The sequence below is a fragment of the Pezoporus wallicus genome, unplaced genomic scaffold (assembly GCF_028554395.1).
Source record: "Pezoporus wallicus isolate ANWC-B61680 ecotype Strahan unplaced genomic scaffold, APGP_CSIRO_Pwel_v1 contig_161, whole genome shotgun sequence".
NCBI classification, from domain to species: Eukaryota; Metazoa; Chordata; class Aves; order Psittaciformes; family Psittacidae; genus Pezoporus; species Pezoporus wallicus.
Genome location: NW_026642654.1, coordinates 11,025,808 through 11,053,275, shown reverse-complemented (window position 1 = coordinate 11,053,275; position 27,468 = coordinate 11,025,808). Strand labels below are relative to the sequence as shown.

Below are 27,468 nucleotides of genomic sequence, written 5' to 3'. Positions count from 1 at the left end.
TTTTTATTCCTGCCTAATGCTGTCAGCAATTCCTTCCTTCCCCTTTTCCTTTTTTTTAAATTTTATTTTTCCCTCTTTTCCTTTACAGTTCCCTTTCAGAGATAACAATTTTTCCCTTGAACATCAGCATGTAATTTCTCAGTTTTGATGGAATTTTCATTACTTTTTCTTCAGTTTTCCACTTAGAAATAAAGATAGCATTGCTTAGTAACCCGAGAGGATGTTATTAAGAGTTCCTGGATGATTCAAGAGTGTTTCACGACAGACTTACCTTTTATAAAAGTAGGGATAAAGTGATATCTAGAGAGAGAAATAGACCACTGGCGAAAAAGATATAGCTAAAATTCAAATTGCCTTCCCTCTCTGCTGCAAACTGTAGTTGTTAAATACAAAATGTTGTATCACAGCACATATAAATCACAAGTTTTAGACAGCAGCACAACTGAAAAATGCAGATACTTTTGTTCCAAAGTATCTTTCATTTAGTTACACATTAACAGTGGCAGTAGCTGTATGTTCACGTAATAAGGTATCATCCAATTTTAGAGTTAAAATGAAAGCTTCCTTTTCAGTGCATTACCACTGAAATAAGCATATACATGTAATAAATCTTTATGTAGCACTCTAATGGCCTGTAACATATCTGGCTGACTGGAATGCTAACAAATACTAAACTTTAATATTAATAGACTTCAGAAAGTATATGTATATACTGAAATGTTAAGATTAAGGGGGTACAGTGCCAGCACTCAGTAGTGCTAGTACAGAATGTTTTGGATTAATGGTATAATGAGAGCTCTCTAAAACCCTTGTCAAAGCAGTTCTAGCCTTTACCTATAAGAAAAAAACAAACAAAACCAAACAGTTGTTACACACTAAATGCACTCTCAAGCTGTTTCTTCCTCCTTGCAGTTCAGCTGAACAAGTAATAATTGAGTCTATAAAACTTTTCTGTGACCCCCCTTCCAAACCAACCCCACCCTGAAAATGAGCCTATTTCTATGTATACCAGATGCTCTGGGCATTCTGCTTCCTCTCTATGTATGTGACATTTTGCTTTGACCTGTGGTTCTTCCTGGAAAAATATATTGATTTCCACAGATTTGTAATGTTGTTGGAGAGTAAAATTTCTTTTTTTTTTTTTTTTTTGAAGTAGGGGTGAATTTAGTCAGTGCTTTTGTGAAAAACATGAATTCAATAAAACTCGTTTCATTATGAAATATTTTTGTTGGAAATATTTTGACCAGCCTTACCATTTAGATATCTAGGTTTGTGTACACTTACGACTCACATGTCCTTCCCCTATGGATTCTCAACATCTTTACTATTGTTTTCACTAACTGCTCTTTCCTCTTTCATTCTGAAAAAAATACAAAGGCAGTTGTAATCAATCCTTGACTTGCTTTCCCTTGCCTTTCCAGCAATTGCTTCATTCTTTGGCTTAAGACCCAGCTCTTTTCTGAAATAGGAGCATACGTCTTGCTTTCCAGATTTGTCTTCTGTTGCTCTCTGTCAAAGTGATATACCAAACGTCACCACGGCTCAGTTAGTTAGCACCACTTTAACCTGCAGGTTGAGAGCTTAAATAACTTTAAGAAGAGACTGAAGGGAGCAGGCAACAAAGAACTTATTATAGACAGCTGCACTCCATGGAAATTAATTAATATGCCAAATGTTAAGCTTATCTTTAACTAACTTGCCTATTCCTAGAGAAGTAAGCAAACATTTTACACTTCCTCTTGATGTTAGGGTACCACTGTTGTGACCCACTTCCTGAGCCCCATCTAGCCTGAAGGCACTTGATATCCTTTGCCACATTGGAACCTTCTGCCAATGACCGCATTAGCTCTGCAGCATCTCTTCCAGGAAACTTCAGTTTGGACAAATCTGAAGTTCGCCAAACAGAAGCTTGTTGCAGCCACACCTGGGAAGGGATTTTCAGAACCAGTAGCCACTCTGACCAAAAGGTTTTATCTCAGTAAAGGACTGAAGAAAATGACAGTCCCTCCCTAAAAATCCCATTAGGCTTAATGGCTCCAGGCAGGTGCTGCATTCACAATACTGTAAGTTATGAACATCAGTTGGGGGTGGCATTGCTCTTGTCTAAGTTTAGCTGGTCAAAGTTTAGTAGTTTATCTTAAACTCATCTAGTCCCCCTCTATAATCTGCATTGAAATACAGGTAGCTAGCTGCAGAAGTGATTCATTCCTCATAGCCAAATAAATGTAAAGATGGGATGACTCACTCACTGCAGACAGAGCTCTCAGGGTGTTAAATTTAGGTGAGATGTATTGTGCTGCTGGATACTGTTTGTATTAACCTGCCCTCCTAATGAAGCAACACACCTTAGCTGTAAACTTCCTACAGGTTGGGCTGCATCAGCTCCTGTTTGGAGCAAGGTCAGAGCATACACCTGGACAGTCACGGCAGCTCATAGGACAAGTCCTGGCAGGTTCAGCTGCCATTGCTGAGTCATGTGGCTGAACCCTTAGCACCAGCATCTGTTTGTAAAACTGGCTCTAAGATACTTCTGATAAAGAGAATTATGACTCAGAAAGGTTGTGAGTGTTTCTGAAATGTTACACCATGTCAAGCAGACCAAGATGTTACCAAATACCTTAGCACCCCCTCTTCTTTATTATAGTATCACAAGGCTTTTTGTAGCTGCAATTGCTACCAGAAGTTAATTCATTCATTAACACAGTGATTCTTTGAGCCTGAAAAGCAACATCATATAAAGTCAGCATATAGTCCCTATGACCTCATTAAAATGATTCTCACATCAGCTTTCTTCTACCGCAAAAGCTCATTAGACTCACACAGAATAGTGGACCCACCCCAACTATTTACAAGGAACCTAAATATGCAATCTTTCATTTTGTTCCTGATGAATTTTTCTTGCCTGCTCCACACAACTGAGACCCCCATCATTATCATTACAGCTACATTTTCTTTCCACAGTCTGGGAGCTTTCCAGTTCACCTCATCCCTCGTGTTTTTAATTTTTTGAGAATCCTTTTTGAACTGATTTCATTTTCACCTCCTTGCTTAGCTATGCCAGCTTTGCTCTTACTTCTGATGGATTTTCTGCTATGCAGCACACTTTTTCCTATGGAATACATCAATTTATGTCTGAATATTTTTTGTTTCCATTTGATTTCACTCAGAGCCAGCCATGTTTACTTCCTGCTCTGATGGAATTTGACATCTTTACTTTATGTTTCATCCTTGGTCAGTGAGAAAGGTGTAATCCTGACTATGCAGACCACCATCAGTTTGTCTCCAGCTGTGTCTTTGAGGTTAGTCACAACAAACAAAAGTGTTAGGGAAGGCTGTGAAGGCTGCAGGAAATTGACATAGCATGGTTCTTAATAATGGAAATATTTGTACCAGGCAATGTTTATGTTTTTCAGTCATGGCCAGGACCTTGTCATGCTACATACTATACACCTACATCAAAACATAGCATTTACCCATGGCCAGACACATCACACACTCTAAGTTCCTCACAGAACTTCTGCCTCCTCCACTGAACCGTGAACTTGGATGAAGACCAAGCTTGAAGCAAAATGCAAGAATGGAAAACTGGTGTCCTTCTGTTTGTTGTCCAGATTCAGTAACTGAACAGTCCTAAATGTTTGGATGCCTTTAACCTGGATCATAACTTTGTTTATAGAACCATGAAAAAGTTTTCTTTGAAAAGAAATGTATCCTCATATACCTCAAAAAGATACATATGTATAAGAATGTTGACCAAAATGAGTAAGCTAGACTCAAGATGGAAACATATTTTCAATATATTTAGGACAAATATAGGATTGTTTGAACCAGCAGAACATTCAGTTAGATGAAAAGAAACCTTGTCATCTATGTACGTAGGTATGCATTGTACCTACGCAGCAGGCATAGGCCTTGAAGCTGATATAGCTATCCTTGAGACAATAACTTCTAGTGAGTGATTTTAGAGTCCAGGTCAACCACCCTCTCTTCATAGCATGTCTTTCACAGCAGTCTCCACTCCTTCATCGTCTCCTGCCACATGGAGAATAATCTGAAAAGATGCCCAGGGAAGTGCTAAATCACTAGAGCAGGACTGGAAGTGGCCAGGGTGTGTTATTTTGCACTTCAGCACCCTTCAGAGGCTGTATCTGCAGCTGACAGATGGTAACTAGCTCAACTGCAAGGACATTGCATCTGGGGGGATTTCATTCTGTGGCTCCATCACAGCTAAATAAATGTTCCAGAGCTTCAAGTCTTTTCAGCTGCCTATCTGTCCAGCTGAAATCTGTGGCAAGTTGATTTGAGTTAAATGCAGAGAGGACTGTTGAAGTACAATTGTGAACACAGAGGTTTGCAACATTTTTTAATCAATTTTATTTTAGAATTAAAATATTACAAATGGATTTAAATCCATAGTTGCAATTAAAACCACAGTATCCTGTGCCTCCCAACTGCAGGCATAATCTGAGTTTTATTCTGGGAGGAATCATCCCTTTTGCTATTTATTGCAATTTCCCAGATCTTGCCAGCTCTGCTAAACCACTAGATATGCTGTAAATGCATTTCTTAATGTTCTCTGAGGAAAATGGGCTGATAACTTTGAAGCCCTTTTTCACGTTTGGTTTATTTGAATCTCTGGCTAAGTATTCAGAGTGTAGGATTTACATATTATGTACATGATGAAAGAAAGACAGGAAATGCATCAACTTACATAACTTCCTTGTTTCCTTGAATTTTGTGGGACAGAATTTTTCTTGCATCATATTATTTTTTTTTCCATAAGGAATCTGCCACATTATCCTATGTACTGTGGATTCATCAGCAGAGTTAGAAGCTTATGCACTCCAGCATTTGTGCATAAATTTTACATTTGAGGATTGTTGCTAATATTGGCTAATATTGTCCTTGGGTAAGACAAGATGCTAACAGAACACACAACACACTGATTTATTCTGTAAATATCTGAACATCAGCAGAATTTATTGGTGATAGTTTAACTCAGATAAAGGTAGCTGTAAACAGGGATTTTAGACAAAGTGTCCATTGAAGGAAACCACCATGTTGAATAGTATATAACGAGACTTTGTATCAGCAGGCAGAAAAGGAGTCCTTTTACCATCCCTTCACTTCAGTTCTGCAATGGTTTTAGAGCAATATAAGATGATCTATGGAGGTTTCATGCTCTGGAGGAATGAGGCAGTCTTTCTTCGAACAACTGTAGGGTAGTGAAATTATATCACCTGAATAAATAAAAATTCAGGAAAATTGGAGCATGCAGACTACTAGCCCATTTTCAGCGGTTACATTTAAAGCTTATTCTCAAAAACTGCACAATTTTCAGCCTCTGCATTAGAACTAACATCAAGGAATTGAATCCTTTCCTATAGCAGGGAGAAAGAACAGAGACCTATTCTCATTGCTGCCACATCAGACAGGGGCAGCTCTGAGGGAGCTCTTAAACCCAGTGGATGCCTGGAGAGTCACCTCAACTTGGGTTTGTAGATAAACCTGATAGACTATATCACTTCTTGATGTTTGTTGACTTTATTATGTGATAAACTACTTCTTAATTTTACTTTCCCGCATAAAATAAACGTTGAGTGAGGGCTGGTCCTCAAGAAATAAGGAGTGAGCTGCATCTTTCCCAAAAGTTTAAAAGATACTTTGCTGTGCTGGGTCCCACAGGTAACTCCTTCAGGCAAAGCTTGCCCAAGTTGCTTTCACTGGCCTGATGTTCTTTTTATTCAGCCATACTGAAGTTCCTAGAATGTTTAAGCTCTACTTCACTGTGCAAATATTTGTGATTTGGCATTTGATTTTTCAGTAGCTGTGCTTAGAAGCTTTTTGCAGACAAAAAAGTGTCACACTACAGCTGTAAGAAACTTACCATCTAAAAGACCTAAAACCAAGCCAAGGATGATGTTACAAACAAGTATCAATGAGGAAAACAATGAAAAATTATATGCTAAGTTATGCAGGAAGAGCTGTGTACATGAAAAAGGACTGGAGAGTTGGTCTCTTATCTAGTAAGCCTCTGCTTCACTATGCAACTCGTTCATTTTTTGACTGGTTTTACTTGGTTTTTAGTTTCCTTGGGGTAGCAACAGATTGAGCAAGGTAGAAGATTGAGAAGGATGGGAACATTATTCAGAAAAAAAGACTATAGGATGAAGATAGATGGAATAGTGCCTTGTGTAACAAGACTGGCACATGAATGAGTTCACTGGAAATGTAAACACAGAAAGGGACTATTGGAGATGGCGTAAGATGAGCAATTCAAACTGATGAATAAATGTGGAAGTGGTTAAGACTTCCTACTCAGTGAGAAAAACAGTGATGTAAGAAGAGGTTGGGTTGACAGGAAAGAGTAAGAGCAGCATTCCCCTTAGCATGCTCAGCTGTGCCTGCCTCTTTGTGCGTGCATTTAAATCTTGGCTCTGGTTGGTTCCATGCTATCATGTTGATCATCACCTGATGAATAATCACATGGCTTTATGGGTAACTGCTGACGATTGCTACCCTCTGGTTCTTATTACAACCTATGAAAAAGAACATAAAATTGGTGCTCTTGATTATCAAAGTGAGCTGTGAAACCAAATCAAATCTGTGAGATAGTTTTAATCTTACTAATTGCTGAGGCAACCCACAAATTTTCACTCTTTTCCAGACTTGCTTTGTATCTCGCACTAATATCAGTCAATCAATGATATAATAGGCATCACAGAAACATGGTGGGATGTCTCCTATGACTGGAGTGTTGGAATGGAAGGTTACAGGCTCTTTAGGAAGGACAGGCCTGGCAGGCGGGGACGGGGAGCTGCCCTTTATGTTAGGGATAGGCTGGAGAGTATGGAACTGTGTCTGGGGACAGGTGAGCAGTCCACAGAGAGTTTGTGGGTCAGGGTTAAAGGGAATATAGCTATGGGAGACATTACTGTGGGGATCTGTTACAGATAGCCTGATTAAGGAGAACCTGCAGATGAAGCACTCCATAGACAGATAGGAAAAGCCTCACGCTCACAGGCCCTTGTTCTCATGGGGGACTTCAACCACCCTGACATCTGTTGGAAGGACGGTACGGCCCGGCACAAGCAATCCAGGAGGTTCCTTAGTTGTGTGGAAGACAACTTCCTTCTGCAAGTAATAGAGGAGCCGACAAGGAGAGGTGCCATGCTTGACCTTGTGCTCACCAACAGGGAAGGGCTCGTTGGAAATGTGACGCTTCAGGGCAGCCTTGGATGCAGCGATCACGAGATGGTCGAATTTGAGATCCTCAGGGCAGTGAGAAGAGCGTGCAGCAAGCTCACAGCTGTGGACTTCAAAAGCGCAGACTTTGGCCTCTTCAGGAACCTGCTTAGGAAAGTTCCATGGGATACAGGCTTAGAGGGCAAGGGGGCCCAAGACTCTTGGTTGATATTCAAGGATCACCTGCTACAAGCTCAGGAGTGTTGCATCCCAACTAGAAGGAAGTGCAGCAGGAGGGCCAGGAGACCTCCGTGGATGGATAAGGAGCTCCTGAGGAAAATTCAATTGAAAAAAAAGAGGCTTATAATAAGTGGAACCAAAGACAGGCAGCCTGGGAAGAATACAGGGGTGTTGTGCAGGAAGCTAGGGACCAGGTTAGGAAAGCTAAGGCTCAGTTAGAATTAAACTTAGCTAGAGGTATTAAAGATAACAGGAAGGGATTCTACAGGTACATAGCAAATAAAAGACAGACTAGGGAGAACGTAGGCCCCCTCAGAAAGCTCTCGGGAGAACTGGCTACACAGGATTTGGAGAAGGCTGAGGTTCTGAATGACTTCTTTGCCTCGGTCTTCACTGGCAAAGGCTCTGACCACACCACCCAAGTCTTGGAAGGCAGACGCAGGGACTGTGAGAATGAAGAGCTTGCGCCCACAGCAGGAGAGGAACTGGTTCGAGACCATCTTAAAAATCTGAACATGCACAGGTCCATGGGTCCTGATGAAATCCATCCGCAGGTCCTGAAGGAACTGGCGAATGAAGTTGCTAAGCCACTGGCCATCATATTTGAGAAATCATGGCAGTCGGGTGAAGCTCCTGAAGACTGGAAAAAGGGAAATATAACCCCCATTTTCAAGAAGGGGAAAATGGATGACCCAGGGAATTACAGACCAGTCAGTCTCACCTCTGTGCCTGGCAAAATCTTGGAGCAGATTCTCCTGGAAGGCATGCTGAGGCACATGGAAAACAACAAGGTGCTTGGTGACAGCCAGCATGGCTTCACTAAGGGGAAATCCTGCCTGACCAATTTGGTGGCCTTCTACGATGGGGCTACAGAACCGATGGACAGGGGTAGAGCAGTTGATGTCATCTACCTGGACTTGTGCAAAGCATTCAACACTGTCCCACATGACATCCTTGTCTCTAAATTGGAGCGACATCAATTTGATGGATGGACCACTCGGTGGATAAAGAACTGGCTGGATGGCTGCACACAAAGAGTTGTGGTCAATGGCTCAGTGTCTGGCTGGAGACCAGTAACGAGTGGCATCCCTCAGGGATCAGTGTTGGGACCGGTCTTGTTCAATATCTTTGTTGGTGTCATGAACAGTGGGATTGAGTGCACCCTCAGCAAGTTTGCCGATGACACCAAGCTGTGTGGTTCGGTTGATACGCTGGAGGGAAGGAATGCCATCCAGAGGGACCTTGACATGCTTGTGAGGTGGGCTGATGCCAACCTCATGAAGTTTAACCATGCCAAGTGCAAGGTCCTACACTTGGGTTGGAGCAATCTCAGGCACAGCTACAGGTTGGGCAGAGAAGAGATTCAGAGCAGCCCTGCGGAGAAGGACTTGGGGGTGTTGGTTGATGAGAAAATGAACATGAGCCAGCTTCAGTGTGCGCTTGCAGCCCAGAAAGCCAAGCGTATCCTGGGCTGCATCAAAAGGAGCGTGACCAGCAGGTCGAAGGAGGTGATCCTGCCCCCCTACTCTGCTCTTGTGAGACCTCACTTGGAGTATTGTGTGCAGTTCTGGTGTCCTCAACATAAAAAGGACATGGAACTGTTGGAACAAGTCCAGAGAAGGGCCACGAGGATGATCAGGGGACTGGAGCACCTCCCGTATGAAGAGAGGCTGAGGAAGTTGGGGCTGTTCAGCCTGGAGAAGAGAAGGCTGAGTGGAGACCTCCTAGCAGCCTTCCAGTATCTGAAGGGGGCCTATAGGGATGCTGGAGAGGGACTCTTCATTAGAGACTGTAGTGATAGGACAAAGGGTAACAGGTTAAAACTTAAACAAGGGAAGTTTAGATTGGATATAAGGAAGAAGTTCTTTACTGTAAAGGTGGTGAGGCACTGGAATAGGTTGTCCAGGGAGGTTGTGAATGCTCCATCCGTGGCGGTGTTCAAGACGAGGTTGGATGAGGCCTTGGGTGACATGATTTAGTGTAAGGTGTCCCTGCCCACGGCAGGGGGGTTGGAACTAGATGATCTTAATGTCCTTTCCAACCCTAATTATTCTATGATTCTAATCAGGGCCTGTGTGGGGAAGGCTACACGTCAGTGATGATAAAGTTGCTCTTATTTTTCTGTGGAAGAGCCTAATCTGCACAGCAAGCACCAGTTAGCTCTGCTTCCAGTTGTGTTCAAATGCTGGCCAGTGAAACACTTGTGTCTGAGCAGGTTAGACCATACCAAAATGATAGTTATGCAACTGGAGTGCATTGGCCTGTGGTAAAAGCTCACCGTATGCAACCATTATTTCTGCTGCTTTCTTCACAAAGTACACTCACAGGGAATTAGCATCATATATTGAATTCTTCCTGGAATAGAATCCAGCCAAACATCAGCTTTTTAATAAGATTCTGGAGATAATGTTTTTTTCCAAGGAGATCTTCAAACTCCCTGCTGCTTCGGACACTGGCTGTGATGAATGGGGTATTGCCTGCAGCACACTATAGCTTTTGACAGTGAGTAAAACCAAATATAATACTGATGTCTGGAAAAAACCCACTACCCTTCAGAAATAAACTGTCCATTTTTTCAGCCATATTCTGAGATGAAAAATATTAGAATACTGTGGAACAGCCCTAGCTTCATATTTCACATTTACTGATACCCCGAGCTAACAGTTATCATCCCACCTCCTTACAAGATTACCTGCTTAAGCTCTCAGTCATGGGTCTGGCTATGGCCCAGGGAAGCACTGCACTTTCAGCTGTTCACAGTCTAGTATCAGCTGCACTCACAGAGAAGTTAATTTCCTAATGAGATTCTAACTTTAAAATAATAGTACCCTAATAGAGACAGCAAAGAAAAGTATACTTAAAAAAAAAACATGAACTTTCAGAGTGATAACTTTATTTGTATGCATTCAGTAGCACACAGGTTCTTTCACAGGAATATAAACATAGCAACGTAGAAACATCCATACCAGATCTGACCAGTACTCCATTTCCAAGGATTCAAAAGCAGATGTAAGAAACTTCACAGGAGGCAATTACGGCACAACCTGCTCCCAGGAGAAAGTTTCTGCTTAATCCCCATCAGTGTAATGTTTGGCCCATTTTACCAAATACAAGGACTCATATCTCTTAGAAAAGTAATATATGTATTATAGAACAATCTGTTTCTTGCTTATAGATTTCTGTACAGTAATATTTACAATATATTGCAAAGATTACAGTCTCTCTCTGATGCCTTTATTGCAAATACTTGTTTCCAGGCCATAAAACCCAGACTTTGCACCTTTTGCCTGTTACAGTACAGCCATGGACATTGCCCTCATCACAGCACTGGAGCACCCTGAAACACTTGGGTAGAAACAGCACTTAGCACTGCATGCTTGCACTCCATTTGACTGTTTTAGTTTACGTAATTCTAATCAAACAAAATAATTCAATTTATGACTTGCCTTTGCCCTCAGCCCCAGTTTTAGGTTTCCCAAAAGACTAGAAGGAAAAGATTTCACATGTAACACCAACAGGAGCCGAGTGAAACCCAGAGCTCCTACTCTTTGGAAAAAGTACTGAACTACTCATTCCCAAGATGTACAGAGAAAGAAGGATTGTCATCTATGGTCGATGCCATCTATGCTGGTTCTGGCATACTGGGAAAAGTAGGTTACTGGCTTACCCAGAGGTTATTATTGAATAAAGGGAATCTACCACTTGTCAGGGGAAGATCTTAGATGGGACCACATGGTCTCTGAAGTAAATGATACCTGGGATAAACCGGGGTTCCTACTGGAGTTTGAACAAAGTCAGGGAAATTTTGCCATGCATCAGTGTGGAAAGTCACAGCAACCACACTTGACCTGTTCATAAAGACAAAAAGAGGGGTTAAAAAATATTCATTATGGGGCCAGTTCTGATTTTTCTGACCTCTGCCATAAAACCGCCATCAATTTTGAGAAAGGCTGATGCTCAGTACTTTCAAGCAAATTAAACATTATTTCTTTCTAACATTGAAAACTCACGACCCACACATCTTTCATCTTAACTTTTGGGAGCTGCTCAACTAAAAGAGCAGAAACAAACAGAAGTTTGAAATTGAAAACAAACTTTTTCTTGAAAACAAAAGAAAATAACACTCTTCAGTGGCAGGGCAGTGATTTGTAACACAAAACATTTTTCTTGCAGTCTGAGCTGTCTACAGTCATCCATATTTTCAAAGAAAAGCAGTCCTTAGCTCTGACAAATGCATATGAACATTAATGTAGTACAGCACTTTGCCAAGTGATCATGAAAAGAACAGATATGCCAAGTTGTATTCTTGACTAATAAACCTAGACCTCATCCCTTAAAAAGCTGCACCTTAGGTGCACAGATCTTACCACATTAGCAGCATCTTGGGTTGGACTTTTCTGAGAATCATCCTTTAATAATAATGTAACAAATATACATAGAAAATTCATTATTTAATAAACATATCCCTATGTACTACCTTCCTTTTAAGTTTCCAGAAGCTCACTCAAGCAAACTATTTAATTTTCTCCCAGGTGGAAAGCAGGTTCAACAATTATTTTATCTGGAATTGTTATCCATCCATCCCAAAAACTGCAGATATGTAGACCTTAGTACACAACACTAGAAAATGAAGACAAATGCTCTGCATTCCCAGACCATGTCTGTAACTGAGAACTGCCAAGTACATTTAACAGATATAAAAATGGAGCCTAGATGGTCTTGCTGTGAATTTAGCTCATGTCAACTACACTGCGTGATGAGCACCTGAAGGTCAAACTCTTAGAGTGCACAACATTGTCGTAGGTTCCTCCTACCACCAATGTTTTAATCTTTGATGCTCACCCTTGCCCTTTCCGCTCCTCCAGATGTATTTACCAGGAGTGGTAAACACTTCAGAAACACAGCTTGAGTGCTCAGTTGAGGTCAGCATCCACCCAGCTGTGACAGCAGCTGTTTTGGGTCAGGAGAGGCAGCGGCGGGAGCTGCCATGCTGCAAGCAGGAGGAACGCAGAGAATGAAAGTTGGTGTTTCTGGACTCCTCCTGCTGCCGATCTGACAGTCAGATCGTAAAAAGTAAACTTTTAACCTCTGCAGCACTCTCAGGTCAAGTCACTGCTATGCCAGCTGTGCAGCTGTCATAGAGGGGCATTGGTGCAACTGAAAGGATTTGGCTTTGACTGTTGGGATTTTTTTTGGCAGGGGGTGTGGGAGTGTTGCATTTTTGTGTGGTCTGCAGTGTCCACAAAGAAATGCTTTGGTGCAAGACATTTTTTAGCAAGCAATGACAGACTGAGGTAAATGTTTGAGGCACAGCCAGCAAATTCCATGAGTTATTGTAGAGGCCTCATTCACTACACTGGTGATCTGAAGTACTTTTTATCAGCTTTTAAAACACATTTAGCTTGGCCAGTCCAAATGAAGCATTTTATTGATGATAGTGAGCAAGGTGTTGTTTATGCTGGGCATTCCACTCTACCAGGACATTTAGCTGCCACTGCTGTGCCCTGACATGACTTCTTGCCTTGCAGCACAGGGATGCAGTCCTGCACATCCTAAGCACAGCCTGTACTCCAGAGCCATGCTAGAGAAGTGTGGCCATACATAGCCTGGGATACAGTTTCCTAAGCACACTGCTCACTCATGGTGCATAAAATTAAATGTGCTAAACCACAACCTGCCAAACCTTGCAATGTTTGCAATGTCAGAGTTGAAAACGTATTGCAAAGAGAGTGGAAGAGCCTGTGTACATGTGAATTGTACTGTTTTGCAGCAAGGCAGTAACAATGCAAAACACTCCCTTACTTTTAACTACCTGTTTCTTGGAAACATGCTCCTGAAAATATTTGGGGCAGGGTTTTAAAGGCTTCTCCTCCCCCCTGGCTTGAGCAAGTTGTGAGACAAACTAAATGGATACAAGGTACTCCAGTTTGGCTTGAATACTCTCAGAGAAAGAGAGGCTTGGCAGGGATTTAGCTTACAACATGTTTGCCAAGTATCCCAGATAAAGCTGCCACAGTTAGTCCTCACCAGCCAAACAACATCTAATGATGTCAGAATGAGCCCTGGTCAAACAGCCCTGGCAAGACAGAGCCTTTGAACATCCGGGTGGAGCCTGTCTGTCTGCAAGAAAGTGCCTGACCCAGAGGTCATTGCCACTTCATTCCCACTTTCTCCCCCCATTCTTGTTGACAAACTCATTGCTGGAAAGAGATGGATGCACAACACAGACCTTCTGTCACAGCCTGGAAGAGCATCCTGGGGCAGTGAGCTGATGCTGAATGTTAACCGTGGATGGCAGCCGCTGCCATGCTTTGCTTTTACAGGAGCTTTCGTTTCTTGCTGCCTTGCTGGAGCACAGTTCACAATCTCTACTTGTCATTGTGCTCTTAGAAGCTCCTGTGTTTGTGGTAAGAGGAAGGCGGGCGAGGGTAGGAAGCAATAATAAAATACTAAACTTGGACAAAGCATTCATGAGCTAGATGAGAGAAGAGTTTCTTCCTGTGTCTGGTTTTGTTCGACTTCCAAGTCAAGCATTCTGAAGAAAGAGAAAAAATAGTGTCATTTATTATTTATCACATCAGACAAGCATAAAGTGATACTCTAAAGCTTTTATTCAGCTGCTTATGGCAATTGCCAACATAGTAAATTCCCCTGCCAGGAGATTTCTGCTTGAATAATGAACATCCATATAAGAATGGCACTAGAAACTCAAGGCTGAATAATCTTGATTCAATCCGGGAAGAAGGACACAGAGTGAGCCCCCTTCTTAAGAGTTTGAGGGACTGACAGAGGTGCTGAACTGCAGAGTTTTAATCCAGGCAACATGCCACTGAGAAGCAGCAATGCCCATCTCACTGAGGACCTCAGTTTTCTGAAGCTCTCCACCCATGCTCAGACTCTGCAATCATCACTCTGATGAAACGTGTTAGGGAACCTGACCCTTCAAATAGCTGTTTTATTTACACGGTGCCTCACCAGGTCCCAGAGAGCTTATGAAAAATTAAACGGAGAACATAAAATATGAATGGAATGATCATTGGCCCGTAAGAGCCCTGCAGTTCTTGAAAGACGTTTTACACATAACGAAGGCTGCATTTTAGAAAACAGGTTTCTGCCTTTTTTCCACAGATGGTGCAACAATTTTCAAGCCTCTGTGTAAAATGAGGAACTTTCAAGGATGTACCTGGGAAAGCAAGGCACATTGCTGCCTCAGGCAGCACAGGAGTCCACTTCCCATTAGTAAACAGTAAGCAAACTAAGCAGAGCCAAATATGTGGATAAAGTGAAAACACATGGATGTTTAACTAGATGCTGCATTGTCAAAGAAACTAGGGCTGAAAGAAAAGATGAACATTTTGATCAGAACTACAGGACTCATCCTGCAACCACATGGTGACAACAACTCTCAACTTAAATTCTGCCCAGCAAATGCCCTGGTGAAGCACCTCCTCTGCAGACTGTATGCTCCCTGGGGTGGTCACCAGCATCTCCTGTCTCAGCTGCAGCACTGGAAATGCTTAGCACTGTGCAAATGGATGGGGAAAGGGGCCAACTGCTCCCTCCTGAGCAGGCTCTGCGGTGATAACCGTGGTTCTGGCCCTGGATCCTACCCCCAGCAAGGGCATTTAGGAGCGAACAGGCTTTTATTTTGGTTTCCTTCAAGGAAATATGGTTGGGTTTGTTGCGTGGTTTCTGCTTGTGGTGAAATCTGCCTCCCATCCTGCGTGTATAGCAAGGCCAGCAACTGCAATGAGCAACAAGCTTCACAAACTGCCACCTGCATCGTTTTGTTTTGTGACTCTCCCTGGCCTTTTATCAAAGAAGGATGAGAAAGGAGAAATTACTAACTTCAGGAGAGCCCTGTCTTCCTTCTAAGGTAATCTGGGAAAGGATCTGTTACATAACAGCACTTCTTTAAGCTTTCAGCTGGATACCTGACAACCTTTCTTATCTACAAGGGCTTGAAATGTTTGTGTGAAAATGGCTCTCCCTGCCCCCCCTTCCTCCTCCCTCAACTTGCAGGAAGAAAATAGGCATTTGAGAAAAATTCAATTTTTAAATGTGATCCAAATTTCACATCATTAAAACCAATTCAAAGTAAGTACATGGTTTCTTGCTGTATATAGATTAAAGGAATCAGAAGTGACAGTCCCACATCCACACAGGAAAGAGGCTCAAGCACTACTTATTTCTCTACGTTCATAAGGCCCACAAGCTCTATCAACAGCAATATCTATACTAAATAATGCTCTTCTTACACACCAATTACGAACTGTCAGAAAATATACATGTACTCCTTCGTATCAAGACCTACTCATGCAATTTTTAAATGCCACACTGTAAGTAGTGGTACCTATCCTAAGGGCTTCACATATTGGAAGGAGGAAAAACCTGTTATCTACTAGACCATCAATACCAAAAGCTCCATGAATACAGTTCTTTCTTAGGAAATCAGATGGAGAATAAACACCGCTTTTATTATAACCAGGATATCGACTTTCACCAGGGCTACATTTGTTCTGCTTCTGTCTGCGAAGTAATTGATTTCCAAGTCTAGATGCCACATATTTGTAATAATTATCTCTAGTTTAAAGCATTGAAGTACCCCTCTAACCAAGGCAAACATCACAACGGATTTCCAGCTACCAGTGCCAAACCACATAGCAAAACCCACTGCAGAGGAGCCAAATACGCTACAATCAAACAGGACAGAAAACAAAAGCCTGTGAACGCAAGGGAGCATTTCACCTGGAGCAAACTTTTATGGTTCCAACAGAAAGGTGAAGGGGAAATAGGATTGCTAGCAGGAGCACCGACTCTGCTTTGCCTTCCTGATACTTGGGGGTGCCTATTGTGTAAGGGGGAAGGGAAACAGTGAGGGACAGTAAGGAGAGAAAAACTGTAGCAGTGTAGTATGAATACAGTGTACACCTAATTAGTAATAGTTTCAGTTCTGTCTGTTATCTAAGCAACTGCAATTAAGGGTTGAACATTTTTCTAACTTTTTATTCTACCATTTAATATAGGAGAAATTGGAGAAAACAAGCTATTTACAAAGCAGGAATCTGCAAAAGCCAGACATCCCTCATAGACACTGACTCTGACTCTCATGTATTTGTTTGTATTTTGTAACAACACAGATTTCTGCTTTGCAAAAAGCCTGTATGGGAACACTTTGTGTACAAAGTAGTTCCCTTCAGTCTTCATGAAAAGACTAAAATAAACTAAGAAAAGCCAACCGCTTGCTAAAGAGGAAAGAGAAATACATAAATCAACAGGGTGAGGCTTTGCACACACCTTGAGGCTGCAATGTACGCTGAAAGAAGCCATCATGCCAGTTCCTGGATCATTTTGTTAGCCTCCTTGGCTTTCTTACACGTGTACAGCCATTTGATTATCCGAGCATTGCGCTCAATCACAGAAGTGCTGCTCGGGACCTGCTCTGTGAGTTCATCCTCCAGGAGCCCCTCGTCCCCGCTGTGCCTCGTGAAGTCGCTTTCGGACGTTGCCACACTGATGCTGCGGATCTTGAAGGAGATGTTGTCGGACACCACGGAGAAGTTCTCTCTCCCGAGATCCTCGATGACCTCCTGATCCAGGCCACAGTACTTGAAAAATGTATCAAACTCGGAGAAAGACTTGGAATAGCGAGAGCTGATGTCCGACTGGGAGCGATGGAGACCTCTCCTCTTCACCTCCTTGACCTCCTCAGGAGGTATACTCAGTTTTGAGGGTCCCTCATGCTCTTTTGTACATACCCCTGGTGTTTCAGTGCTCATAGTCATGGCTTGCTCCGCTCCATGGTTGCTCAGCTCACGGTCACTATCTTTCTCTGAGAGAGTCTCTTTGCTCTCGGTGGCTGCGGTGTCCTCCATGACTCTGGGCATCTCAGGGGAAGCCAGCTGCTTCTCCTTTACAGACCCTTGGAAGATCCTCCTCACCAAGCTCCCCCGTGAGCTGTCCTGGCTTTGACCTCTCCCGAACTCGCATTTCTGACGGTAAATCACCAGGGAGTCCGGCCGCATCTGCCTCCTGGGGGTGCTGCGCCTGGCTATGGGGGGGGCGTGCTGCAGGGGCGCCCGGCAGGCGTACACCGCCTTCGACAGCTCCAGCGGCTTCGCGCCCTTCCCTCTCCCGAAGTCCCTGCTGGGTTTCTGGCTCTCCACCGAGCAGGTCTCGCTGCCGCTCTCCGAGGCTGAGCTCAGCACGATGACGGGCTCCTGCGTGGTGCTGATTACCCTCTGGCTTTTTACGTACTTGGCCTTATCGGCTGCTAGCCTCTCCACGGCACTTCTCCTGCCGGGGTTGCTGGCCTCCATCTGCCTGCGGAGGTACTCGGGCCCCTTGTTAAGGAGCCGCAGGGTGAGGGAGGAGTGCAGGTCGGAGATGGCGTGCATTCTCACGGCCCTGCGGAGTTCAGTTGGCATAGCAGTTCCAGGGGCGCGGGTCCTGCTCCCAGTCCTGGCTGGGAACGGGGAAAAAGAAGAAAAACACCGCAGAAAAACTCTACTAAAAGAAGGGAAAAAGGCAAAGGCTCGAACACACCGCGGGCGTCCCGCCGAGGGCCCAGCTCCCGCGCGCACCCGCCGCTGCCGTCGGGGCGCCGCGTGTGCGCGCTGCCGGTCGCTCCCGCCCCGCCGCCTCTCCGCGCACCCGCCCGCGGCTGCGCCGGCCCCGCCGGCAGGGGACAGCCAATGGCGGCGCCGTGCGGGCGGCCCCGAGCCGCCCTGCGCCGGCACCGGGCACACCGGAGCCTCCCTCCGACCGGGACACCGCGGAGCTGTGCCTGGGAGGGGTCCGCCGGCGCCTTCCGCCTCTCCGTTAGCAGCCTGTAAGGCTTACTATGCTGAGAGGTACGCCTGCCGTCGTGATTTTTAGGGAAGGAGGTCGCTTCGGCTTCCAGAGTACGGAATGCACTTAAGAAAATACGGGGCATACGTTTCCAAAGGGGCAGAATTCGCGTCTGGGGCTGGCGGTTCCCAACAGGCAGGTCAAAGCCACTGGATGTAGTTTAAACACCTGAAAATTAGACACGAAAGTCACAGGTGATCACCTGGAGCAGCCTGGGCATCCAGCTTGGACTCGTGATCTCCTGTAAGATGCACCTCCTCTGGGGTCACTGATAACTGACTTAGAGATCACTTTTCTACTTATATAGAAAACAAAAGCCAGTTTAGATCTGCAAAGTTTCTCACGTATAGTTGTGGGTCATTTAAATTACTTCTGTGGGATTATAATATCAGAATGCTTTTGTGGTGATTGACTCACACTTGGTCTCTACAATCACTAAATTGTGGCAAACAAGTCCACAAAGGGAAAAATGAGCTATGGGCTTCCCTGTCCTCGTTACGAAGTTTCAGGATACACCACTTTGCCACCAGGGACAATTTGCTTATGTGGTGGGAGAAAAATCTTACCAAGCATCATTAGTGTCAGGAAAGTATAGGTCAAAATGTTGGGTGCCCATCCCCCTCTTCAACCCTGGGAGCCTCTGGTGCATGGAGCTGCTTTGCTTTTGGATGGGAAAGCAACAGCTTTTGTGCCTATACTCCCTGACAAGAGTGGGACTACCCAGACAGAACTCTGCTATGATGTCTGCACGCAGGGGCTGTGTCATCACCAAAGAGTCGAGCTGCATGAGTGACATCCACGTCATGCTCATTCAGGTATGCGAATGTATAAAGTACTGATGTGTGACCTGAGCAGCTGGGTTTTCAGCAGAGCTGCACTCCCCTTGGCACATGCCTGCCTCTTGTAGGGATATTTCCATGTTTTCTGTGTGCTATCAGGACCATACTAGGGTTCATATAATCATATAATCACAGAATGGTTTGGGTTGGAAGGGACCTTAAAGATTATCTAGTTCCAACTCCCTGCAATGAGTGGTGACACCTTCCACTAGACCAGGTGCACAAAGGCCTGTCCAACCTGGCCTTGAATGTTTCCGGGATGGGGCGTCTACCACCTCCTGGGCAACTTGTGCCAGTGTTTCACAAGCCTCATCATAAAAAACTTTTTCCTTATATCAAGTTTGAATTGACCCTCTTTTAGTTTAAAACCACTGGGTTTTAATAACATTGGGTTGTTGCCCAAGAGACCATGCAAGACATGGGCCAACTTCCCAAGCACGTTGCAGGGCGCTGTATGGTCATTTTTGAGTGTTATGAGCACAGAGTGATTCTCTTGCCAATACGGTTCTACTGCTGGTTTTCTACTTAGTTCCTCTTAATTCCACCTTAAATGTTCCTAGGCATGTAGGTCTGAACTCCTACATGCAGTTCATACACAGATGTGTAAGAATGTATGTGATATTGTTACATATTTAAGTGCTTCGTGGAAGGCTAATTCCTTTTGACAATGAGTCTTAGCAATAAGCCAATAGATGAATTTAGTAATGAGATTAAAGTCTCATTCTCATCCCCATATTGACAAATTTGTCCTAATTTTTTTCCTTCGGGTTTTTCCTTGGAGTTTTATGACACTGTATAATGTAACAATATATATTCACATGCCTCCATGCATTTTAATTCATGCTTGTTCCAATTTCTTGTACCTTGTATCTGTTTATCTTTAAAAGCTTACAAAAAAACTCTCTGCCATGTTTTGTTTGCATTAATTTAAAATAATGAGAAGACTGAATACACATGAATATCATTAAGAGTGGTTTTATTAAGCAACTCAAATTAGTTTCTTTATCAAAGTTGTTTATTCATTCCTTGCCACATGCAAAAGCCACTAGTACGAGCAGATACATTGTTTTGTCTCTAGACAATAGCTTTGTGTTTAGAGTTGATATGCAAAACCAATATTGAAAAATATTGATTCTTTTGGATGGAAATAATGTTTTTAAACATAAATAAATAAATAAACAAATATTTTCCTTCCACATAAAATTCCCTAGGTTTTGAAGGCATGCCTGAAAGATAAACCTGGACACTTTTGATAGAACATTTTTCATTTTCAACCAGTTTTCTCCCCCTGTCACTGACAAAGGAAAATGTGAAAGTTGATTTTCTACAAAGTGCATGTCACAAGAAATTTCTCATGAAAAATCACAGCAACCCTTTTCAGTGAGATACTTCTTGTGAATCCTGGGTGATAACAATGACATTTAGAGTCAGAGAAGAGCCTTCCCAGGGTCAGAAAACATTGTGATCAACAATATTTTTCAACCTTGTCTCCCCTTTGATAAGATACATTAACATAGCAGCTGCACTGTTATGTGATAGTTTCAAATGTACTTAGGTCACATATTAAATACACTTAAGTTTAAAATATGTTTATGTTGTTTGAAATATTTATGTATCTTGGAGCTAGCTCATATTTATGGATACACTCTTACAATGTTCAAAGAAGAGAGAGCCATTGCATTTTTTCTTTCTGGAAAGCAGAGTGAAAGGTAGCATATTACGAGAACCCCAAGCAAACCAGCTTTGCCCCTGGCCCAGCACAGGCTTGGAGCAATAAAACTGAATAAAACCAGACACAGCAGCACCCGTCCCTTAGCCTGTCAGTTGGCATCAGTGTCTCTCTGGCATCAATGCATAAGGCAAGAGAAGCAAATCCTGCACACACTAAGCCTTAGCTGACACTGTGAGTTTTTCCATGGAAGGGGTGTTTTATGAAACACATCTGAGGCAGTTGGTATTTAAAGTTATCACTAAATAGAGAACAGTTGAATATTAAGTGGAGGATGGCAGACTGTGTCTCACACTGTTTATATTAATAAGAGATGTGTCTGGGGCACATTTTCTGGCTGCTGGAGACTGGAAAGCCAGTAAATGAGAGCTACTGCAATGTGACTGCAGGTAAAAAGTATAAAGCGTGCAAAGCAACGCTTAGGTCATTGCTGTCTACTGCTCCCACCTCATTCCCCATGTCAGTGACACTCCTTTGATTTATAGTGGTCAAAGGGCAAAAGCGGAGTTAATGGCAGTGGAAGGTAAAAGGCAAGGAGAAGAGAGGAGGAGAAGGGGAAGCTCAAGCCCCAACACAAATTAGAAGACCATTTTGGACATCCACAACACATCCTGTGTCTCAGGACTAAGATCTCTCCCCTGTAGCAGTTCTCAGTCCTGGGCTCAGGTGTTGCCTGAAAAGCAGGAGCAGCCCAGATCAGAGCGCTTTGGTCTTGCTGTGACATACTGAGCGGTGCCACTGGGTGTCCTGTTTGCTGCATTTGAGTGATGTAAAGCACCCACTAAGTGGAAATAAACAGTTTCAAACCAGCTGTCTCCACTAGGGAACTTTCAGGCCTTCGAGATGAAGTCAGTGAGGTCACAATTCACTCTCAGTTTCTGTACGGTAGAAGATACATGCATGCCTGCACATCTTCAGGTAAAACTTGAAGACTCAGGGCTCGAGTGCTATATAGCAAAGTTTGATAGTGGCAGTCCCCCATCAGTTTTGTGTCCTCTTTTAGCCTCTTCCACCACTGCCAGATTGCTTAGCATTCTTTCCCACCCCTGTAGTTCCAGGTTGTTTGCTTCATTAAACAGCTTAGCAGCTTAGTCAGAAAACATCTTCGTCCTAAAATACATCAGTCATAATTGTCATTGGTGGCTTTATTTTTTAGTAGAACTGTTTTTCAAATCCCATGTGTACCACTTTCCAGGTTGAAGAGCCATCATGGACCAAACCAGGGCTGTGTATTTTACATCTCAGTTTCCAGTTGACATATGGAGAGCCTTATTATAATAAGGAGCAGAAGAAAAGTGATGGAATAACACAGTGAGAACAAGAGATTAAAGGGAGGACAAATGCAATGTGCATTACACCAGGCAGTGCCAATGGAGAAGATATAAGCAATGTCATGCTTCCATTGCTTCTTATGCCCTTTTGTCCCTGCAGTACATCTAAGTGTACTAAGTAACTTCTTTTTTTTTTTAATAACACCTCTGACATGCCTAACACATGTAAAAATAAAAAAAATCCAACCGAAGTTTGGTACCTAATATATGTAATAGTGTATTAAAATGGTGAGATAAAATATTGTGATTAAAAAAGACTGATCTATTTACCATGCTGTCTGAGGGATGAAATTAATTGAATGATATATAAAAGGAGGGGGAAGAACCAGAGTTTTCACAGTAAAATACAGCTACAACATTGCAGAGGAAATGAGTTAACTCCTTGAACAACTCTGCTTGATCCAGAGTAAGACCCTTTCAATTTTGAAGTCTTTTATGAATGAACATATGTTACATGTGCTAAAGTAAACTCTGCACTCAGTAAAAGGTTCTTACTGTTGGTTCTGTCATGTATAAATTGGATAAATGTTCCCACAGTCTTCCCCTGTAACCGCAGTCATAGCTTGCAGTTGTAAAACTGCATCCCTTGGTGGTCGCAAAACACTTCACAAACCAACCAAGCTCATACACAGTCACTTCACCCAACATAGGGAGAGGTCAAGGCACTTCTTTAAGTACTTTATCCATTTACAGGCAGCATTAATACAATCCCTCTCACTCATAAGCATATTAATCCACAGAATTTTCCTTTGGGAAAATACTGTTAGCCTACTCTCATATGTAGCTAGCTTTGGTCATGGAAAAGCCCTTTCACCTAATCTAAAGGTGAACCCAAAAAGGGTTTAAAGCCTTACATATCCATGTTATTTTAAGGAAATTCCAGCAATGGTCCATCCCTGGTGGTGTTTAAGGTCCGGTTGGACAAAGCCTTGTGTGACATGGTTTAGTGTGAGGTTTCCCTGCTCATGGCAGGAGGGTTGGAACTAGATGATCTTAAGGTCCTTTCCAACCCTAACTATTCTATGATTCTATCTGTGTGTCACTGGGATCCTCAAAACTCTCTCTGCTGTCTCCCTGCCCTGTAGATGCCTAAATCAATCAGGGCAAAGTCTTTGTTGCTGTGGTGCCAAGGCTTAACACGTCTACCCATGGGTTCAAACACCATCATGGATCTATTGTGGTCTAGCAGCTGAGAGACTTAGTGACTGCTTATGTCCTGTGAATTCTTCTGCTCATTCTCATACATGGGCTCTCTCAGAGCACACATGCCAGATTAGGAAGCCTATGAAAGGTCACCGATTACTGGACTTGTGACAGAGCACTGCCTGTTACCTGCTACATATAATTTATATCCCAATAGTTGAGCTACTCAACTGGCAAGTGCGTGAGGCCATTTCCTTCTTTCCTTGATTTGGAGCAAAGGTTTCAAATCAGATTTCTTGCTTCCCAGCACAGCAGTTGTAATGTGGGTGCTGTAGTTCATTGTCACTCAGATTCTGCTGATGACAATGGGTTTATTTTGCTTACTTAATTAGAAATTTACTGAAGATAGTAGCCAGAAGATAGTAATTCTATAATTTAGGGTCCATGTATCTAGGAAGTGGGGGATACCATGTGAATTTTTAGTTGGAAGGATATAAATAGGGAAGGTTGAAAATGTCCCACCTTCAATGGTGGTGAAGGTGTTCTCTGGAGATCACAGAATCACAGAATGGTTTGTGTTGGAAGGGACCTTAAAGATCATTTAGTTCCACCCCCCTGTTATGACCCAGCAACCTTCCACTACACCAGGTTGCTCCAAGCCCCATCCCATCCAGCAACCAATTTTGATGTATTTTTCTGAGATGGCAGCAGACATGCTCTATGTTTTCAGTGTCTACTAAGCTCTAGCAGTGTTTTGAGCTGGACAGCTTCTCAAAATCTGTTTGGCTGCAAGGAAGATGGAAACACAAAAAAATCACTGCTCATCATAGAGCTCCTTTTAAATGTAACTGTCCAACTCTATCTATCATGGACACAGCTGCTAGTGCTTCAGGAGATGCATCTATCAGTCAAACACCATAACACTGCAGAGATCACCTGCAGAGCACAGTGCCAAAACTTGTAACATACGGACGTGCAACATACAAAGCCTGTCATCTTCTGTCTAAGATTTTAATGGTAAGTTGGATGAGATAGTGATTGCTTCCTTCCTAAGGATTTCTTGTGTCTGTGAAATACTCTGAAGATACAGCTAGCAGTTGCTCAATTTTCCTTATCAGTGGTTGCAAAGTTTAGCCTCTTTCTTTATGTAATCTCTTAAGATCTGACTGAAGACAACATTTTATCTTCCTATATATTAATGGATATTAATGGAAGAGATCTTGTATGGTCTCTCTAGCAGTTACTGGTGAGTGAGGTCTGCACATTGCCTTTCCACGCCACTGCTGAGATGCCTGGTGGTTTTCTATGATTCTGAGGAGCTTAAAGTCTTTCCCATATTCCTTAGCATGTGGGTCTGCAGTTTAGTTCTTGATGAACATGTGATAGCTGAAGGAGACTGCTGGAGTACAGGCGGTCTAAGGGTTCCCCAGGGTGATTGCGTTTTACTGTTGTAAGCGCCAGAAATATGCAAATCTGGGAAGACTGATAAACGTGTTTCTAGCACAGCTAGACAAACAAGCAAACAGCTTGTTTGCTTTACCCTCTAAGTATTTTCAGATCTCCTTCAGTATTGTGATGCAAGAGCTCCTTTTGGAGTTCAGATGGGAAAATGAACTAATTTATCAAGACAGTTTCCCTGCCAAGGACAAACCTCTACATTTAATAGCCATCAGTCACTCTGTCTCTGAGGTGTGGTGGTTTGTCCTGTCACTTTCTAAAGGGCTTTTGTTCAGATCAGATGTAAAAGGCAAATATCTTCCAAGCTTAAAAGGGAGCCTGCAGTCTGCTCTGTATGTATGTTTCCTTTGCTTAGCTTTAGGAGTTAGCACAGGCTCTTCCCAACTATCTTATTTGGCTAACAAGAGAGTTAAATAGTGTAGATGTGGTGAAATCACATCTGTTTTTATCTCCAGGCCAGAGAGTAAATGTGAGCCCACCAATGCAACGCTGAGTCCTCAGTATAAATTTAATTCATTGTCTGTTTGACCATCTCTAGCTTTTCACTGTAATATGCAACAGTTTTATACATAAACTAATGCTGAGTTTGGCTGAGTCTATTTGATAATTTTCTGCTTGGTTTAGGCAGATGAGTAAGTTTCTCTTACACTACAGAGCTGTGTTTTAACTAAGCTTGGGAAGACCTGTGTTGTAAGTGGGTTCTCTGACACAGTTGTTTACATTGTGAAGTCGGGCCATGTCCAACAAAACTCATGAATGCCATGCCCTTTGCTTCCTAAATGCACCCCAATATCACCTAAGCTCTGCATAACAACAGAAGAGTGTTCCCAATACTTGTGGGATGACCTGACTACGTATTCTTGATTTACAGGCATTTATCTTGAAAGTGATAACAGATTTCTACTCATCTAATTGACTCTGAAGATTAAATAACATCTTTGATAATGAGAGTAAAATGGTTTAGCTGTTCTGTATAATTATATCAATTCCAAAGCTATACAAAACAAATAAACATAAGCCCTGGTATTCAAGCCTCGTTAGGTTTATGTTGCAACAGCTACATTAAACAAAATTACAGATTCAGTTAGATCTTATCATGCTGGTGTTGTGGCAGCTCTGGACAGGATCACACTATTCGTACTGCAGGGCTTTTCTGGGAATCAGGGTCCAGATTCTTCAACAAACAGCTCCACCCCTGCCCTGCAAACATTAACTCAGGTGCTAACAAGATGTTCAACCCCAGCTTAGGATGGGAGATGTCCACTTCTGGCTGCTGGACTGCAAGGATTCCCATGCCACTCCTGTTTCTTTCTGCAAGAAAGAAGACTCAATGAATGGAAAAGAGATGGAAGTGTTGGAGATTTTAATCATTTATCCCATGTGACTATTCAGTGTCCAGCCAGGAATTTACCTGTCAGAAAACATTTTTCTACCTATTTCTTGTTATTTTCTGTTTTTGCAAGTACAGCTGGTACAGGAGCCTTATTTATGGCATCCTTTCTATAAACCAAACGGTATGTTTAAGACTTTCTAAGATATCTTTCATAGAGAAAACTAAAAAGGGAAAAACTTACTGTTTTTTTTAAAGTAGATGCCCAAGGCTTTTGGGTTTTTACTAGCGCCTGGCTTTCATGGTGGTGAGCTAAATCAAGGGATGGGTTGTGACCTGATGTGTATGAGTAGGCCAGGGAGGGAAGGCGAGCTCTTTGTCCCTTTGTTCCCACACTGACTCCACTTTGGGGACATTCAGCTGCCCTTCTCTGGGACACAGGAGTTCCGCAGGTGCTGCTCAGAGAGATTTCTCCTCTGGAGCCCCTCCAGAGGGTTGCATGGATGTGGCTGCCCCAGGTCTGGTTCCTTCTGCCCCTCATCTTCTACAACCTGCACGCCCAGACAGGCAGCCTGTGGTGTGCAGCACTGGTAGTTTACCCTGGCTGACTAAGTACAACCCTTGCTTATCAGATGTTTTGGACAAAATGACCCCTGTCTTGCTCACAGACATGTCAGTTGTCACAGGAGTAACACAGAAGTCTGGGGCAGAGGGACGGAGGGGCTTGAGGTGGGTGTAGATTTGCTGTTGTTGTAGTATAGGTAGCAGCGGTCTGCTTTCACTTGCTGGTGCCCCTGTATACCTTGGGCATTGGAGTCAGCCCCATGACCTGAGTGATCCAACAGTGTAGATGTGCATACTTTGCTCAGAGAAGGGGGATAAATGGAGTTGGTACAGATCGTACCATTGGAAATTCAGGTTGGATGCAACCTTAGAAGATCTTTAGTTCAACCTCCTGCTCCAAGCAGTGTCAGCTGTGACACCAGAGCAGGTTAGGGCCTAGAAGTAAAAATAGTTATGAGGATGGATTATATAAAGACCCAATCGATTTCACAGAACAAGAGGAACAAGGAAAAAAAAATATAAATTAATATCTGATAATTTGATATTCATGAACACCTATTTAATTTCAGTTTTTTCCATGATCCATTTGTGAAATTTTTCTATATAGATTTTAGCTTCTGGATCATGTATTGAATTGGTCTGGAAATTACCTAGAACATCCTTAGGCACAAAATAAGAAAATTATATCAATATTAAAATCAACTGGCACACAAAGAAATGTGATGTGCTGTTTATTTACAGTCTAAAGCAATTATTTATCCCCAGTGAAAGTCAGCCTTCACTGGAGGGAAAAATAAG

At 42.9% G+C, this 27,468-nt stretch overlaps 1 protein-coding gene and 1 long non-coding RNA gene across 2 annotated transcripts; both read right to left on the bottom strand.

The window, feature by feature from the left end:
• Positions 1 to 12,501: 12,501 nt before the first annotated feature.
• On the bottom strand, positions 12,502 to 18,018 carry FAM110C (family with sequence similarity 110 member C). The gene is made up of 2 exons (XM_057431866.1): positions 16,723 to 18,018; positions 12,502 to 13,960 (listed from the first exon to the last, which is right to left on the bottom strand). Exon 1 carries the CDS (start codon positions 17,850 to 17,852, stop codon positions 16,755 to 16,757), a length of 1,098 nt encoding a protein of 365 aa, XP_057287849.1. The 5' UTR covers positions 17,853 to 18,018; the 3' UTR covers positions 12,502 to 13,960; positions 16,723 to 16,754.
• Positions 18,019 to 25,795: 7,777 nt separating this feature from the next.
• Positions 25,796 to 27,013, bottom strand: LOC130611275 (uncharacterized). The gene is made up of 2 exons (XR_008975207.1): positions 26,909 to 27,013; positions 25,796 to 26,087 (listed from the first exon to the last, which is right to left on the bottom strand). It is a non-coding gene; the product is annotated as an uncharacterized LOC130611275 (long non-coding RNA).
• Between the last annotated feature and the right edge of the window lie 455 nt (positions 27,014 to 27,468).